The sequence below is a fragment of the Eretmochelys imbricata genome, chromosome 17 (genome assembly GCF_965152235.1).
Source record: "Eretmochelys imbricata isolate rEreImb1 chromosome 17, rEreImb1.hap1, whole genome shotgun sequence".
In the NCBI taxonomy this organism is placed as follows: domain Eukaryota; kingdom Metazoa; phylum Chordata; order Testudines; family Cheloniidae; genus Eretmochelys; species Eretmochelys imbricata.
Window position 1 is genome coordinate 22370018 of NC_135588.1, and position 16396 is coordinate 22386413.

The 16396-nt window shown below is 61.0% G+C and overlaps 1 protein-coding gene across 1 annotated transcript; it reads left to right on the forward strand.

The window, feature by feature from the left end:
- Window positions 1-11687: 11687 nt before the first annotated feature.
- Window positions 11688-14099, forward strand: FZD9 (frizzled class receptor 9). The gene has a single exon (XM_077836430.1). It carries the CDS (start codon window positions 11915-11917, stop codon window positions 13664-13666), a length of 1752 nt encoding a protein of 583 aa, XP_077692556.1. The 5' UTR covers window positions 11688-11914; the 3' UTR covers window positions 13667-14099.
- The last annotated feature ends 2297 nt before the right edge of the window (window positions 14100-16396 follow it).

Here is a 16396-nt window from a genome sequence, read left to right on the forward strand (position 1 = left end):
GGGCGAGCACCCACCAGAGGCTGCTGGTGGGGCCTGTTATTGCTCCCCATGTGGGTTGGGAACATAGAGTCAGGAGTGTCATTTGCACAATGCCTGCTGATGTGACACTCAGCTGCCGTTTCCATGTTTAGAGGTGACTTAGGATGGAGATGACATGGCAACGAGAGCCGAGCAAATGAGAGATTTTACAGTCCACGGGCCGTTCCAAAAAAACGGGGGTGGGGGGGAGAGGGGGAGGGATTTAAGTCAAACCAAAAACTAAATGTTTTGAATTTTGTGGCCAATCGAAAAGTTGGAAAAGAAATGCATTTCAAATTAAACATTTCCGTTCAATGTTGAGTGTTTTTACATACTTTTGAAATTGAACCCCAAAAATTTAAAATTTTTGAATGTTTTGGAATTTTTTGTTTGTTTGTTTGTTTTTTAAATGAACAAGTTGGCAAAGCCCCCATGAATTCACCAAACCTTGCGGGGTCGCTGAATCTGCATTCTCCACCAAAGAAATGTCAGCTTTGATGATGACCTCTGGGGAACGAGTGGGCTCACTAGACCCACCAAGAGATCAGATCACATGTGAGTCTGTGCTGAAGTGCCACCCACCCCTGGGTGTGTGAGCTCCTAATAACAGGCCAGGGAGGTACCTGGCACAGGAGTGTCCAGGCCAAGCAGTAGCCCTGAAGTGGCAACAGCAGCGACAAGCTGCCTCTCTCTTTCCCCTTGTGTTGGTACCTGTGACAGGGTCAGGCCAGATGGCTATAGGAGAGTAATAGAAGGCAGATATATTAGCCCCAGGCTAAGTAGGTCCCTTTTCCCTGGGTAAGGTAACAGGGAAGGTTTCAGAACAATCAGGAACCTTCTGGAGACAATTAAGACAGGCTGACTAGAACACCTGCAGCCGATCAAGAACCTGCTAGAATCAATTAAGGCAGGCTAATCAGGGCACCTGGGTTTTAAAAAGGAGCTCACTTCAGTTTGTGGTGTGTGAGTGAGGAGCTGGGAGCAAGAGGCACTAGGGGCTGAGAGTGAGAACGCGGGCTGTTGGAGGACTGAGGTGTACAAGCATTATCAGACACCAGGAGGAAGGTCCTGTGATGAGGATAAAGAAGGTGTTGGGAGGAGGCCATGGGGAAGTAGCGCAGGGAGTTGTAGCTGTCACACAGCTGTTCCAGGAGGCTCTCTAGACAGCTGCATTCCACAGGGCCCTGGGCTGGAACCCGGAGCAGAGGGAGGGCCCGGGTTCCCCCCAAACCTCCCAACTCCTGGTCAGACACAGGAGGAGTCGACCTGGACTGCGGGTTCAGAAAAACGGCCAAGCTGAGGGCTGCCGTGAAGCTCCAAGGCGAGCAAATCCGCCAATAAGCGCAAGACCCACCAAGGGAGAGCAGGATTTTGTCACAGTGCCATAACCCAGAGCCCATGAGGGCCCCGCTGGACAATCTGCCAAGGGAGGGGGCTGGTTTGTCTCTGTGCTTCAGCAGCGGGCATGGTGTGGGGCGACCTGTAGCTAGGTGGCACATGGGCATCTCACTCCCCTGCCTGCGAGGCAAAGAGGAAAGCCAGCAGGGGTGAGCTCCCTTTGATGCCAGCCGCTCGGCGATGTCAGCGAGCAGGTGGATGCCAAGGAAGAGACTCAGCCCTGGCCGTAAACCCCATCCCAACACAATTGGCAGCCCCCTGCACAGACAGCTGTCACACCATCCTCCAAGCCCCCAGCCTGCCCCAGAGGAGCCAGGGGGCTGAGCCGGAGGTTGTTTCCCTCTGCAGCTGTCTCGGTCTCATGGCCTCGTGCTCCTCATTGGAGATAAATGCTTGTTTCCAAGCCTCGCTCCAACTTGTTCCTGCTGCTGGAAGCTCAGTGCCCTGGGGGCGCTGCTACTGGATGGCAGCACCAAGGGAGCCAGGCAGCAGAGACAGGCCCTCCGCGCCCGCACCCGTCTTTTCAGTCCCCAGGGAGGAGGAGAGATTTTGCTGCCTTTGCAATGCAAGGGGGCTGGGAAACTGGAAAGGGAGTTGGGTGCATTTTGCAGGCCCTATATCCAATACTAGGACTGCTGGGCTTGCACTGGGCCAGTGGGCACTTTCCTCTTGGCACATGCTCAGGTGGGGGACTGTCCAGGCCAACGGGGAGTCCCTGTCTTCTGACAGGGGTCCGTGCCTGCCAGCCAGGATCCGTGCTAATGGGGGACTGTGTGGGCTAACGGGTGTCCATGCAGACCGATTCTAGTCCAGGTGGGTTCTTACCCTGAGCTCAACACCATGGTATCCGAGGGCCGGGCAGCAGAACATTCAGAAACGAGTCTGTTCTCCACCTGTGCTAACGAGGCGGTATGTGCTAACGAGGGTTTGTGCCAAACGTGCAGCTGATGTTTGGGGAGCCCTCTCCCACCCTTGCCTTTGTGAGCCCAGCTTCCCGTGATGACCTCATTCGGGGGCAGCCTGCAGAAGGCCGAGTAGGTCAAGGCTCAGCTAAAAGTCTGGACACAGAAATTCCCTTTCCCCTTCCCGATCCGCCTGTCTGTCTGCTCCTCTGTCCTAATGCGTTTGGGGCATCTCTCTAACCGCCTTCCTCTGCAGTGCCTGAGCCCTCCCCATCCACGTCCCCTCCTGGTGACAGCCCTGAGAGGGCAGTGCCCTGAGCAGCTGGCACCTCTCTGGAAAGACAGGAGCAGTTTTTGTTAACCTGACCCGCTGGAAATTCACCAGGTCTCCTGCCAGCTCCCACTGCTGCTTTCTCCGCTGCTCTCCCACTTGGTCACAAATATGCTACCTGCGTGTAAAGTACTGGCTTTAATTAAACTGTCAGTTGCCCTGTCATCAATATCTCTTCTCCCTTGGGGGACAAGGGAAGAAATGAAGGGAAAGGAAAGAAGAGCTGCCTTCGCACGCACAATGGTGCTCTGTGCTGGGCTGCTTGGGTGTGGACTGCCCATGTTTGGAGAGTCACTTAACACTTGCCGGCTTTTGCTGCTGAGCTAAGTGAATTTTCCAGTTCTCAGCTTTGATCAAGAGCACTAATAATACTAATTAATGCCGATGCTGATGTAGCACTTTCCAGTGCTTAATTTGTAATGAAAGAGGTGCCGGGGCTCAAGCAATGTCTTTACTTTTGTAACTGACGCTGTAAGCCCAGAGGTGCCGGGGCTAGGAACTGCCAGGCCCTGGCACAAATTAAATGCTGGCACTTTGCATCTGTGAAGTGCTGTATGAACACTCTCACTGCCATCTGAGCCAGCGGTGCATTATTATCCCCAAGTTACAGATGGGGAAACCGAGACCTGGCGAGGCTAAAACCTTCTTATTCAAGAGTGGCCCCAAATTATGGAGCTTCAGTCTTCAGGTGCTCAGCTGGTGACAGCTAAAGGCCTCAGCCCAGCAAAGCACTGAAGCATCGGCTCAGCTCTAAGTATCTGAGTTGTCCCCTTGAGATCAGTGGGTTGGCTTAAATGCTTTAAGCTAAACGTGCACATCAGGAACACAGCGAGTCAGTGTGAGACTGGGGTTAGAAGCCAGGCGTTCCCAGCTCCCAGATTTGTGTCCAATACACCTGATCATTCCACTATCCAAAAATAACGTCATTTATAAAGCATCCTCTCCCACTCACCACGATGCTGCCCAAATAATTAACAATAAGGAACGGCAATTAAAGCCTCACCAAATACCTTCTCTCTCTCTGTTTTCTCTGGCTGCCCATCCTGGTAGTATCTGAGCACCTGGTACATAAAATCGATTAGCAATAGCCAAGTTCCTACTGGACTCTGGGGAGCCTCTGGCATTTCTCCCCTTGTGCCAAATACAATCCTAAAGAGCCAAAGCAAGGTGCGAGACTGCCCTGCAGGGGGCGAAGAACAACCCATGACAATGGCTAGCTGAATCTAGGGCCCGTCCCCGGGTGAGTCACAGAGTGAGGCTGCCAGCTTGTGCCCTGGCCCTGCAGGGACAGCACCCCGGGTTGGGGTTACTGATCCCCTGGTCTCCAGCTGTGCCAACCTTCACCCATGCACATGGGAGAGCCCTGCTGGGTATGCAGGTAGGAAGTGTCCTGCTGCTGCACACACAAACGGGACTATGGTCCCCGGGGCTGTCAGCCCAGCGCCTTTCACCTACCAGCGCTGAACCAGCCACACAGATTTACCAGATCAAAAGTTCCTCCCCACGGGGAGTCTGGCAGCCTGCTCTGCTGGGGCAGTGACTGGACGTTCCCAGCACCCAGTCCCCCGCAGGTCTCTCAGCGACACTGGGAACAGAGAGCCGTGGTTGGGTGCCCAGGACCGTTCTCCTGTTTCCGTCAATCCCAGCAGCCCTGTGGGGAAGTGCAGTGTGTTTCGGGAGGACCATCTGCGAGGAGGCAAATGGAGCACTTTTAACGCCAGGCTGCCTGTTAAATATTCTGTTTATTGCACGCTCTGGAGGATGAAATCCCAGCACCTCAGCATCCCCGTCTCTCTTGGCCGCGTGTGCCACTTACATAATCAACCCGCGCACTTCTAGGGCGCGTTTCATCTTCAAAGCACTTTATAAACATTCCCTAATGAATTAAACATGTCCCCTGCCCCCACCCTGCCCTGTTTACCAGGGGACAGGGCCTGCTTTTTTAGCATGGGATTTTCCACCATCTCAGCCAGGGCCCCCTGAAAATCACTGCCAGCACCATGGCTGGGGATGGGGTCCAGAGGTGGGTCCCTTTCACTCACCAGGTGATGCCCCTCTGGGTAGCCCTCAGCTGTTACCAGGTAGAGAATTCCCTGGGATCTCCTGCCTTTTGCTCAAGTTATTGAAACATCATTAATGCCTTCAGCCGGAGGAAAGGGGATGTGTGTGTTTGTGTAGACGTGTGTGTCCACTTATCTGTGAGTGTGTGTGGGTCTCCATGTGAGTGTGTCTGTGAGCAAATGTGTGTGCATCTGTGTGTAGGCATGGGTCTACGTGGAGATGAGTGTGTGCACGTCACAAGATGTATTTGTATCTCTGTGGGTAAGGGAATGGGTCCGTGTGTGTCTCAGACAGTGCGTGTTTGAATGTGCAAGGGGGCCGCTCTCGGAGCGCTGGGCTGTAGGAGTAAGAGTATGTGGCTCAGACTTGCGTAAGGGTGCGTGTCTGTGTGTTTCTCAGGGTGTGTGTGTATGGGCGGGGGTGCCAGGAGTGGGATAAGAGGGGTGCAGGGGTGGATGTAAGGGGGGGACCAGGGGCTGGGTGTAAAGGGGCTGCAGGGTGGCTTAAGGGGGGCAAGGAGCCAGGAGGGGTGTAAAAGGGGGGTGCAGGGGTGGGTGTAAGGGAGGTGCAAGTGGGTTTAAGGGGTGCAGGGAGGCAGAGGGGTGTAAGGGGGAGCAGGGGTTGGGTGTAAGGGGGGTGCAGGGAGGGTTTAAGGGGGCAGGGGTGGTGTAAGGGGGACCAGGAGGGATAAAAGGGGGACCAGGAGGGATAAAAGGGGGAGCAGGGGTTGGGTGTAAGGGAGGTGCAGGGGGGGTGTAAGGGGGGGCCAGGAGGGATAAAAGGGGGAGCAGGGGTTGGGTGTAAGGGGGGTGCAGGGGGGGTTTAAGGGGGCAGGGGTGGGTGTAAGGGGGGCCAGGAGGGATAAAAGGGGGACCAGGGGTTGGTGTAAGGGGGTGCAGGGAGGTTTAAGGGGGCAGGGGTGGGTGTAAGGGGGGGCCAGGAGGGATAAAAGGGGGAGCAGGGGTTGGGTGTAAGGGGTTGCAGGGAGGTTTAAGGGGGCAGGGGTGGGTTTAAGGGGGGGCCAGGAGGGGTAACAGGGGGACCAGGGGTTGGGTGTAAGGGGGTGCAGGGAGGTTTAAGGGGGCAGGGGTGGGTGTAAGGGGGGTGCAGGGGGGGTTTAAGGGGGCAGGGGTGGGTGTAAGGGGGGCCAGGAGGGATAAAAGGGGGAGCAGGGGTTGGGTGTAAGGGGGGTGCAGGGGGGTTTAAGGGGGAGCAGGGGTTGGTGTAAGGGGGGTGCAGGGGGGTTTAAGGGGGAGCAGGGGTTGGGTGTAAGGGGGTGCAGGGAGGTTTAAGGGGGCAGGGGTGGGTGTAAGGGGGGCCAGGAGGGATAAAAGGGGGAGCAGGGGTTGGGTGTAACGGGGTGCAGGGAGGTTTAAGGGGGCAGGGGTGGGTGTAAGGGGGGTGCAGGGGGGGTGTAAGGGGGACCAGGGGTTGGGTGTAAGGGGGTGCAGGGAGGTTTAAGGGGGCAGGGGTGGGTGTAAGGCGGGGCCAGGAGGGGTAACAGGGGGAGCAGGAGTGGGTGTAAGGGGGGTGCAGGGGGGTTTAAGGGGGAGCAGGGGTTGGTGTAAGGGGGTGAAGGGAGGTTTAGGGGGGCAGGGGTGGGTGTAAGGCGGGGCCAGGAGGGGTAACAGGGGGAGCAGGGGTGGGTGTAAGGGGAGTGCAGGGAGGTTTAAGGGGGACCAGGGGTTGGTGTAACGGGGTGCAGGGAGGTTTAAGGGGGCAGGGGTGGGTGTAAGGGGGGTGCAGGGGGGTGTAAGGGGGACCAGGGGTTGGGTGTAAGGGGGTGCAGGGAGGTTTAAGGGGGCACGGTTGGGTGTAAGGGGGTGCAGGGGGTTTAAGGGGGACCAGGGGTTGGTGTAAGGGGGGTGCAGGGGGTTTAAGGGGGCAGGGGTGGGTGTAAGGGGGTGCAGGGAGGTTTAAGGGGGCAGATTGGGTGTAAGGCGGGGCCAGGAGGGGTAACAGGGGGACCAGGGGTTGGTGTAAGGGGAGTGCAGGGGGGTTTAAGGGGGAGCAGGGGTCGGTGTAAGGGGGTGCAGGGAGGTTTAAGGGGGCAGGGGTGGGTGTAAGGGGGGTGCAGGGGGGGTTTAAGGGGGCAGGGGTGGTGTAAGGGGGACCAGGAGGGATAAAAGGGGGACCAGGAGGGATAAAAGGGGGAGCAGGGGTTGGGTGTAAGGGAGGTGCAGGGGGGGTGTAAGGGGGGGCCAGGAGGGATAAAAGGGGGAGCAGGGGTTGGGTGTAAGGGGGGTGCAGGGGGGGTTTAAGGGGGCAGGGGTGGGTGTAAGGGGGGCCAGGAGGGATAAAAGGGGGACCAGGGGTTGGTGTAAGGGGGTGCAGGGAGGTTTAAGGGGGCAGGGGTGGGTGTAAGGGGGGGCCAGGAGGGATAAAAGGGGGAGCAGGGGTTGGGTGTAAGGGGTTGCAGGGAGGTTTAAGGGGGCAGGGGTGGGTTTAAAGGGGCGCCAGGAGGGGTAACAGGGGGACCAGGGGTTGGGTGTAAGGGGGTGCAGGGAGGTTTAAGGGGGCAGGGGTGGGTGTAAGGGGGGTGCAGGGGGGGTTTAAGGGGGCAGGGGTGGGTGTAAGGGGGGCCAGGAGGGATAAAAGGGGGACCAGGGGTTGGGTGTAAGGGGGGTGCAGGGGGGTTTAAGGGGGAGCAGGGGTTGGTGTAAGGGGGGTGCAGGGGGGTTTAAGGGGGAGCAGGGGTTGGGTGTAAGGGGGTGCAGGGAGGTTTAAGGGGGCAGGGGTGGGTGTAAGGGGGGCCAGGAGGGATAAAAGGGGGAGCAGGGGTTGGGTGTAACGGGGTGCAGGGAGGTTTAAGGGGGCAGGGGTGGGTGTAAGGGGGGTGCAGGGGGGGTGTAAGGGGGACCAGGGGTTGGGTGTAAGGGGGTGCAGGGAGGTTTAAGGGGGCAGGCGTGGGTGTAAGGCGGGGCCAGGAGGGGTAACAGGGGGAGCAGGGGTGGGTGTAAGGGGAGTGCAGGGAGGTTTAAGGGGGACCAGGGGTTGGTGTAACGGGGTGCAGGGAGGTTTAAGGGGGCAGGGGTGGGTGTAAGGGGGGTGCAGGGGGGGTGTAAGGGGGACCAGGGGTTGGGTGTAAGGGGGTGCAGGGAGGTTTAAGGGGGCACGGTTGGGTGTAAGGGGGTGCAGGGGGTTTAAGGGGGACCAGGGGTTGGTGTAAGGGGGGTGCAGGGGGGTTTAAGGGGGCAGGGGTGGGTGTAAGGGGGTGCAGGGAGGGATAAAAGGGGGAGCAGGGGTTGGTGTAAGGGGGTGCAGGGAGGTTTAAGGGGGCAGATTGGGTGTAAGGCGGGGTCAGGAGGGGTAACAGGGGGACCAGGGGTTGGTGTAAGGGGAGTGCAGGGGGGTTTAAGGGGGAGCAGGGGTCGGTGTAAGGGGGTGCAGGGAGGTTTAAGGGGGCAGGGGTGGGTGTAAGGGGGGTGCAGGGGGGGTTTAAGGGGGCAGGGGTGGGTGTAAGGGGGGCCAGGAGGGATAAAAGGGGGAGCAGGGGTTGGGTGTAAGGGGGGTGCAGGGGGGTTTAAGGGGGAGCAGGGGTTGGTGTAAGGGGGGTGCAGGGGGGTTTAAGGGGGACCAGGGGTTGGTGTAAGGGGGGTGCAGGGAGGTTTAAGGGGGCAGGGGTGGGTGTAAGGCGGGGCCAGGAGGGGTAACAGGAGGAGCAGGGGTGGGTGTAAGGGGAGTGCAGGGGGGTTTAAGGGGGAGCAGGGGTCGGTGTAAGGGGGTGCAGGGAGGTTTAAGGGGGCAGGGGTGGGTGTAAGGCGGGGCCAGGAGGGGTAACAGGGGGAGCAGGGGTGGGTGTAAGGGGGGTGCAGGGGGGTTTAAGGGGGACCAGGGGTCGGTGTAAGGGGGTGCAGGGAGGTTTAAGGGGGCAGGGGTGGGTGTAAGGCGGGGCCAGGAGGGGTAACAGGGGGAGCAGGGGTGGGTGTAAGGGGAGTGCAGGGGGGTTTAAGGGGGAGCAGGGGTCGGTGTAAGGGGGTGCAGGGAGGTTTAAGGGGGCAGGGGTGGGTGTAAGGGGGGCCAGGAGGGGTAACAGGGGGAGCAGGGGTTGGTGTAAGGGGGGTGCAGGGAGGTTGAAGGGGGCAGGGGTGGGTGTAACGGGGTGCAGGGAGGTTTAAGGGGGAGCAGGGGTGGGTGTAAGGGGGGCCAGGAGGGGTAACAGGGGGAGCAGGGGTCGGTGTAAGGGGGTGCAGGGAGGTTTAAGGGGGAGCAGGGGTGGGTGTAAGGGGGGCCAGGAGGGGTAACAGGGGGAGCAGGGGTTGGTGTAACGGGGTGCAGGGAGGTTTAAGGGGGCAGGGGTGGGTGTAAGGGGAGTGCAGGGCGGTTTAAGGGGGAGCAGGGGTCGGTGTAACGGGGTGCAGGGAGGTTTAAGGGGGCAGGGGTGGGTGTAAGGGGGGCCAGGAGGGGTAACAGGGGAGCAGGGGTTGGTGTAAGGGGGGTGCAGGGGGGTTTAAGGGGGAGCAGGGGTCGGTGTAACGGGGTGCAGGGAGGTTGAAGGGGGCAGGGGTGGGTGTAAGGGGGGTGCAGGGAGGTTTAAGAGGGCAGGGGTGGGTGTAAGGGGAGTGCAGGGGGGTTTAAGGGGGAGCAGGGGTTGGTGTAAGGGGGGTGCAGGGGGGTTTAAGGGGGAGCAGGGGTCGGTGTAACGGGGTGCAGGGAGGTTGAAGGGGGCAGGGGTGGGTGTAAGGGGGGCCAGGAGGGGTAACAGGGGGAGCAGGGGTTGGGTGTAAGGGGGTGCAGGGGTTTAAGGGGGAGCAGGGGTTGGTGTAAGGGGGGTGCAGGGGGTTTAAGGGGGAGCAGGGGTGGGTGTAAGGGGGGCCAGGAGGGGTAACAGGGGGAGCAGGGGTTGGGTGTAAGGGGGAGCAGGGGGGTTTAAGGGGGAGCAGGGGTCGGTGTAACAGGGTGCAGGGAGGTTGAAGGGGGCAGGGGTCGGTGTAAGGGGGTGCAGGGAGGTTGAAGGGGGCAGGGGTGGGTGTAAGGGGGGCCAGGAGGGGTAACAGGGGGAGCAGGGGTTGGTGTAAGGGGGGTGCAGGGGGGTTTAAGGGGGAGCAGGGGTCGGTGTAACGGGGTGCAGGGAGGTTGAAGGGGGCAGGGGTGGGTGTAAGGGGGGCCAGGAGGGGTAACAGGGGGAGCAGGGGTTGGTGTAAGGGGGGTGCAGGGAGGTTGAAGGGGGCAGGGGTGGGTGTAAGGGGGTGCAGGGAGGTTGAAGGGGGCAGGGGTGGGTGTAAGGGGGTGCAGGGGGGTTTAAGGGGGAGCAGGGGTCGGTGTAACGGGGTGCAGGGAGGTTGAAGGGGGCAGGGGTGGGTGTAAGGGGGTGCAGGGAGGTTGAAGGGGGCAGGGGTGGGTGTAAGGGGGTGCAGGGGGGTTTAAGGGGGAGCAGGGGTCGGTGTAACGGGGTGCAGGGAGGTTGAAGGGGGCAGGGGTCGGTGTAAGGGGGTGCAGGGAGGTTGAAGGGGGCAGGGGTGGGTGTAAGGGGGGCCAGGAGGGGTAACAGGGGGAGCAGGGGTTGGTGTAAGGGGGGTGCAGGGAGGTTGAAGGGGAGCAGGGGTCGGTGTAAGGGGGTGCAGGGAGGTTGAAGGGGGCAGGGGTGGGTGTAAGGCGGGGCCAGGAGGGGTAACAGGGGGAGCAGGGGTTGGTGTAAGGGGGGTGCAGGGAGGTTTAAGAGGGCAGGGGTGGGTGTAAGGGGGGTGCAGGGAGGTTTAAGGGGGCACGGTTGGGTGTAAGGGGGTGCAGGGAGGTTTAAGAGGGCAGGGGTGGGTGTAAGGCGGGGCCAGGAGGGGTAACAGGGGGAGCAGTGGTTGGGTGTAAGGGGGTGCAGGGGGGTTTAAGGGGGAGCAGGGGTTGGTGTAAGGGGGGTGCAGGGAGGTTGAAGGGGGCAGGGGTGGGTGTAAGGCGGGGCCAGGAGGGGTAACAGGGGGACCAGGGGTTGGTGTAAGGGGGGTGCAGGGAGGTTGAAGGGGGCACGGTTGGGTGTAAGGGGGTGCAGGGAGGTTGAAGGGGGCAGGGGTGGGTGTAAGGCGGGGCCAGGAGGGGTAACAGGGGGAGCAGGGGTTGGGTGTAAGGGGGTGCAGGGGGGTTTAAGGGGGAGCAGGGGTCGGTGTAACGGGGTGCAGGGAGGTTGAAGGGGGCAGGGGTGGGTGTAAGGGGGGCCAGGAGGGGTAACAGGGGGAGCAGGGGTTGGTGTAAGGGGGGTGCAGGGAGGTTTAAGGGGGCAGGGGTGGGTGTAAGGCGGGGCCAGGAGGGGTAACAGGGGGAGCAGGGGTTGGGTGTAAGGGGGTGCAGGGGGGTTTAAGGGGGAGCAGGGGTCGGTGTAACGGGGTGCAGGGAGGTTGAAGGGGGCAGGGGTGGGTGTAAGGGGGGCCAGGAGGGGTAACAGGGGGAGCAGGGGTTGGTGTAAGGGGGGTGCAGGGAGGTTTAAGGGGGCAGGGGTGGGTGTAAGGCGGGGCCAGGAGGGGTAACAGGGGGAGCAGGGGTTGGTGTAAGGGGGTGCAGGGGGGTTTAAGGGGGAGCAGGGGTCGGTGTAACGGGGTGCAGGGAGGTTGGAGGGGGCAGGGGTGGGTGTAAGGCGGGGCCAGGAGGGGTAACAGGGGGACCAGGGGGGTGTCTCCGGCGCTGCCCCCGGCCCATCGGCGGAGCGGGCTCTCGCTCCCCGCTGCCCGCCTCCAGCCCCACCCGCGCCGGGCCCGCCGAGCTCCCCGGGCCGCAGCCCTGCGCCTTTAACGCCGCCCCGCCCGCTGGGGGAGGTCCCGGCCGCCGGGCCCGCCCTCCCGGGGGTGTAGCCGGCTCCGGGGCTGGCGGCGGCTCAGCGGCCGCGGAGGCAGGAGCGGCGGCGGCGGCGGCTCCTCGCTCCCCGAGCCGGCGCGTCCGCCTGTGCCCGGCGCATGGAGCCCCGGCGCGGCCGGGCGCCCCGTGGGGGGAGCTGCCCCTCGGCGCCGCTCTGAGCCGCCGGCTGCGGCTGGGGCCGGGGCCGGGGCCGCGGCGGGACCCGGCTGCCTGGGCTGCGGAGGGGCGAGCGAGCCGGCCCCTGCCATGGGACTGGCTGGGGGGCGCTGCCCAGCCCGGGGCTAGGCGAGGCGAGTGACGCGCCTAGGGGGTTGCCCGGCTGGTGCCCTCCGTGCCTGGGGCAAGATGGGGGCGTGTGTGTAGCGCCCTGGCAGCGCCCAGCCCTGGCGGTAGCGGGGGGCCCCGGACGTGCCAGGAGCCGGCCATGGCAGCCCTGCGCCTGAAAATCACCTTGTCCTTCCTGTGCCAGCTGGTGGTGGCCGGCTCCACCCTGGAGATCGGCTCCTATGACATCGAGCGGGGGCGTGAGGCCAGATGCCAGCCCATCGAGATCCCCATGTGCCAGGGCATCGGTTACAACATGACCCGCATGCCCAACTACGTGGGGCACGAGAACCAGCAGGAGGCAGCCATCAAGCTGCATGAGTTTGCCCCCCTGGTGGAGTACGGCTGCCACGGCCACCTGCGCTTCTTCCTCTGCTCCCTCTACGCCCCCATGTGCACGGACCAGGTGAGCACCAGCATCCCGGCCTGCAAGCCCATGTGTGAGCAGGCCCGGCACAAGTGCGCCCCCATCATGGAGCAGTTCAACTTTGGCTGGCCGGAGTCCCTGGACTGCAGCAAGCTGCCCACCAAGAACGACCCCAATGCCCTGTGCATGGAGGCGCCCGAGAACGCCACCCCCGGGGACGCTCCGAAGGGACAGGGCATGCTCCCAGTGGCACCGCGCCCCAGGCCCTCAGGGACCGGAGAGGGCAGGGGGCCAAACAGCTTGGGGTCCTGTGAAAACCCAGAGAAGTTCCAGTACGTGGAGAAGAGCCTCTCCTGTGCCCCCAAATGTTCCCCTGGGGTGGACGTGTACTGGTCCCGGGAGGACAAAGATTTTGCTTTCATATGGATGGCAGTATGGTCAACGCTGTGTTTCGTCTCCACAGCCTTCACGGTGCTCACCTTCCTGCTGGACCCGCACCGGTTCCAATACCCCGAGAGACCCATCATCTTCCTCTCCATGTGCTACAACGTCTACTCAGTGGCCTTCATCATTCGCTCGGTGGCTGGGGCTGAGAACATAGCCTGCGACCGTGAGAACGGGGAGCTGTACATCATCCAGGAGGGGCTAGAAAGCACTGGCTGCACCATCGTCTTCCTCATCCTCTACTACTTTGGCATGGCCAGTTCGCTCTGGTGGGTCATCCTGACCTTGACCTGGTTCCTGGCAGCTGGGAAGAAATGGGGTCACGAGGCCATTGAAGCCCACAGCAGCTACTTCCACATGGCTGCCTGGGGCATCCCAGCCATGAAGACCATCGTCATCCTCACCATGCGGAAGGTGGCGGGAGATGAGCTCACCGGGCTCTGTTACGTGGGAAGCATGGACGTTGGTGCCTTGACGGGGTTCGTGCTCATCCCACTCTCCTGCTACCTGGTCATCGGCACCTCCTTCATCCTCACGGGCTTTGTCGCCCTCTTCCACATCCGGAAGATCATGAAGACAGGAGGCACCAACACAGAGAAGTTGGAGAAGCTGATGGTGAAGATTGGGGTCTTCTCCATCCTCTACACCGTCCCAGCCACATGCGTCATCGTCTGCTACTTCTACGAGCGGCTCAATATGGATTACTGGAACCTCAGGGCATTGGAGCATGGCTGCATGGCCTTCCCTAGTAGGCGCAGCACCCACTGCTCCTTGGAAGCTTCGGTACCCACCGTGGCCGTCTTTATGCTAAAGATTTTCATGTCGCTGGTGGTGGGCATCACCAGTGGCGTGTGGGTGTGGAGCTCCAAGACGCTCCAGACCTGGCAGAGCCTGTGCAACAGAAAACTGGGCATGAGGACTAGGGAGAAGCCATGCAGCGGGGTCACTTGCAGTGGGGCACATTGCCATTACAAAGCCCCTACGGTCATGTTACACATGACCAAAACAGACCCTTACCTGGACCATCCCACTCACGTCTAGCAGGGGTCTCCCTTTGACTGCGGACGCAGCACAGAGAATCTCTCACGGGTAAGGGACTAGGAGGGAAGAGAACGGGCCTGCTGAGTGCATGTGAGGACAGGGCTGGCCAGCAGCACGGTGTTCACACAGAGCCCAACAGAGGAGTGGGGAAAAGAGGAGGTTGAATTGTGAGGGGGTGAATGCACCCTGGCATGTGGGTATTAGAGCCGAGGGACCCGACGGGAGCTCCCTGGCAGAGGGTCTTGGCCCAGGTGCCGTGATACCTGCTAAACCGGTAGCTGCTTTTCCTTGAGTGTTTGTTTTGTTTTGTTGCTATTGCCAAACCCAGTGACTGATTTAACCCTTGGTTTTTGGCGGGGGGGTATAATCCAACCTGAGGTTATTTAATTCTGTAATTTATTTTAGAACTTTTTTTAATCATTAGCTGCAAGGAATGGAAACAATAAACCCTGATGTGTTACTTCAACCGAGCCTCGCGCTGTTTGGGGGGTGGGGGTTGAGGGCTGGGCGGGTGGCTCCCCTCCTGACCTGGGCGACACCCCCTCCCACCCGACCTGGGAACTGGGCTGGTGAAGGGGCCCGGCAGGGGGCGGGGCGCTAGAAGTGGGGCTGGTAGTTAGCAGAGGGCCTCCAGGCGCCCGCTGGCAATGGAACGGTGTGGGGGTCAGGGCGCTGGGCTGGACGAGCGGCGTGGGGTGGTGAGGGGGACAGTAGTGCTGCTGAGTGGGGTGATTGTGCCCATGCACACACAGCCTGACCGTACGCTGCAGCTCCCCTTCTGTCTCACACCTGAGCCCCCCACATTTCTGCTGATGCCCTGACCTGCAGCCCACCCCCCTCCTATTCTAGTTCTGGGCTCCCCGCACAGCTCAGTCCTTGCGCCCAGTCTGCTCTGCTCTCCTAGCCCCGGCAGCCCTAGCCCCCAGAGTGCGGAAGGCCGGAGCTGTCCCAGCACAGCTCCCCTCGGAGGCTGGCCAGGTGGCTTACACGCCAGCTGCCTTATATTTGGTCAGAGGAGATCCCTGGGCTCCCTTCCTTCACCAGCCTGGCCCTGCGGCTCCTCACACTGACATGAGTTTTACCGCAAGTGAGCGCTGGGTTCTGGACGCGTGTGCTCCCTGGGGAGATCCTGCAGCTGCCGGCCAATGAGCAGTGGGAGGCTGATTTGTAAACAGGTCAGATTTGGGAGGCAAGTGTGTGTGTGTGTGTGGGGGGGGGTGACATGGGCCAGTCCGACTCCAGGACTGTTTGTTTTGCCACGCGATCTCTCCCCTGGAGCTGGACTGGGTTACTCAGCCCCCTGGGGAGGCTCCCTTTCCCCTCCCCTTGGCCGGAGTAGCTGCCTGGCTCCCCAGTGCTAGTTTTGGCACCCTGCTCCACCCGCCCCCCTCCCGCCGCAGGAGGCCAGTTTTCGTGCCGAGTGTCAGGCTGGTGAATAACGTTTTCCACTCGGCTCCCCGTTAGGTGATTTGTGCTGGTACCTCGCGCCACCGGAGCTCAGTGCCAGGGGGGAACCCCAGGCCTTCGACAGCGGCGGGGAAACACGTCACTGTCTGATTTCCCCCAAAACAAGTCCTGAACGCATGCCCTGGGCCAGCATGGGGAGCGGGATTTAGCGCCATAGGGAAGCTCTGGGGCTGAACCAGGGGGAGAGGGGTATTCAGTGCCTGAAAAAGGGGTGGGGGTTGTGCGAGGGGGGGAGAGGGAAAGGGGACATGGGGATTTGGGGTCTGAATGGACGGGGAGTATGGAGGAGTGTGCCTACCCTGAATGGGGAAGGTTGGGGTCTGAGTGGGGAGGTGGGCTGCAGGCTGAGGGAGTTGGACCTGAACAGGGAGGGGCTCATCTTGGCTTTGAGGTGCGGCGAATGGAAACTTGTGCGGCTTAATTTATCCTCTGATCTGGTTACAGTCCCATCTCGGCTTCCCCATTGTCCGGAGAGAAACTCGGCACTCAGCTGGTGCAATGAGCTTCCTGGGGGCAGGGAGCTAGCCATGGGGAGGGGAGCTGGCTTCTCGCCCCAAGTGAGGAATTTGCTGCCCGAACACCGTGTGGGTCTGTGTGCGCCTGTGTGCCTCTGGCTGGCAGTTCACACACGCATGCAGCTCTGTGCGTAGCCGTGCCTTGGGGGGTGCAAGCGACCATGTCCCCGGGGGTGCGTGCACACGCATTGCTGTGGCTTGGTGTGTGCGTCTGTTGGCTGACTGTGTCCTGACGCTACGGGTCACTGGGCCTGCCTGTGTGTGTTAACGTTGGGCGTGGGGCTGGGGCTGGGCACAGTCACGGAGCTAGGTCACTCCCTATCGGGGGCCATGCTCGTTAAAGGGCTGGATCCTCTGCCCCTGGTGCGCGGGACTCCCAGCGAAGCCGCGGGAGCGGGCCCTACGCTGAGGCCATCGCATTTGTTCCCGGCAGGAATTTGGGTTGCTCTCAGACTGGGCCACGGGGCACAAAATCATAGAATATCAGGGTTGGCAGGGACTTCAGGAGGTCATCTAGTCCAACCCCCTGCTCAAAGCAGGACCGATCCCCAATTAAATCATCCCAGCCAGGGCTTTGTCAAGCCTGACCTTAAAAACTTCTAAGGAAGGAGATTCCACCACCTCCCTAGGTAACCCGTTCCAGTGTTTCACCACCCTCCTAGTGAAAAAGTTTTTCCTAATATCCAACCTAAATCTCCCCCACTGCAACTTGAGACCATTACTCCTTGTTCTGTCATCTGCCACCACT

Bases quoted from the DNA above. Each gene is read 5' to 3' on its own strand.
- FZD9 (XM_077836430.1), top strand. From the start codon at position 11,915: ATGGCAGCCCTGCGCCTGAAAATCACCTTGTCCTTCCTGTGCCAGCTG.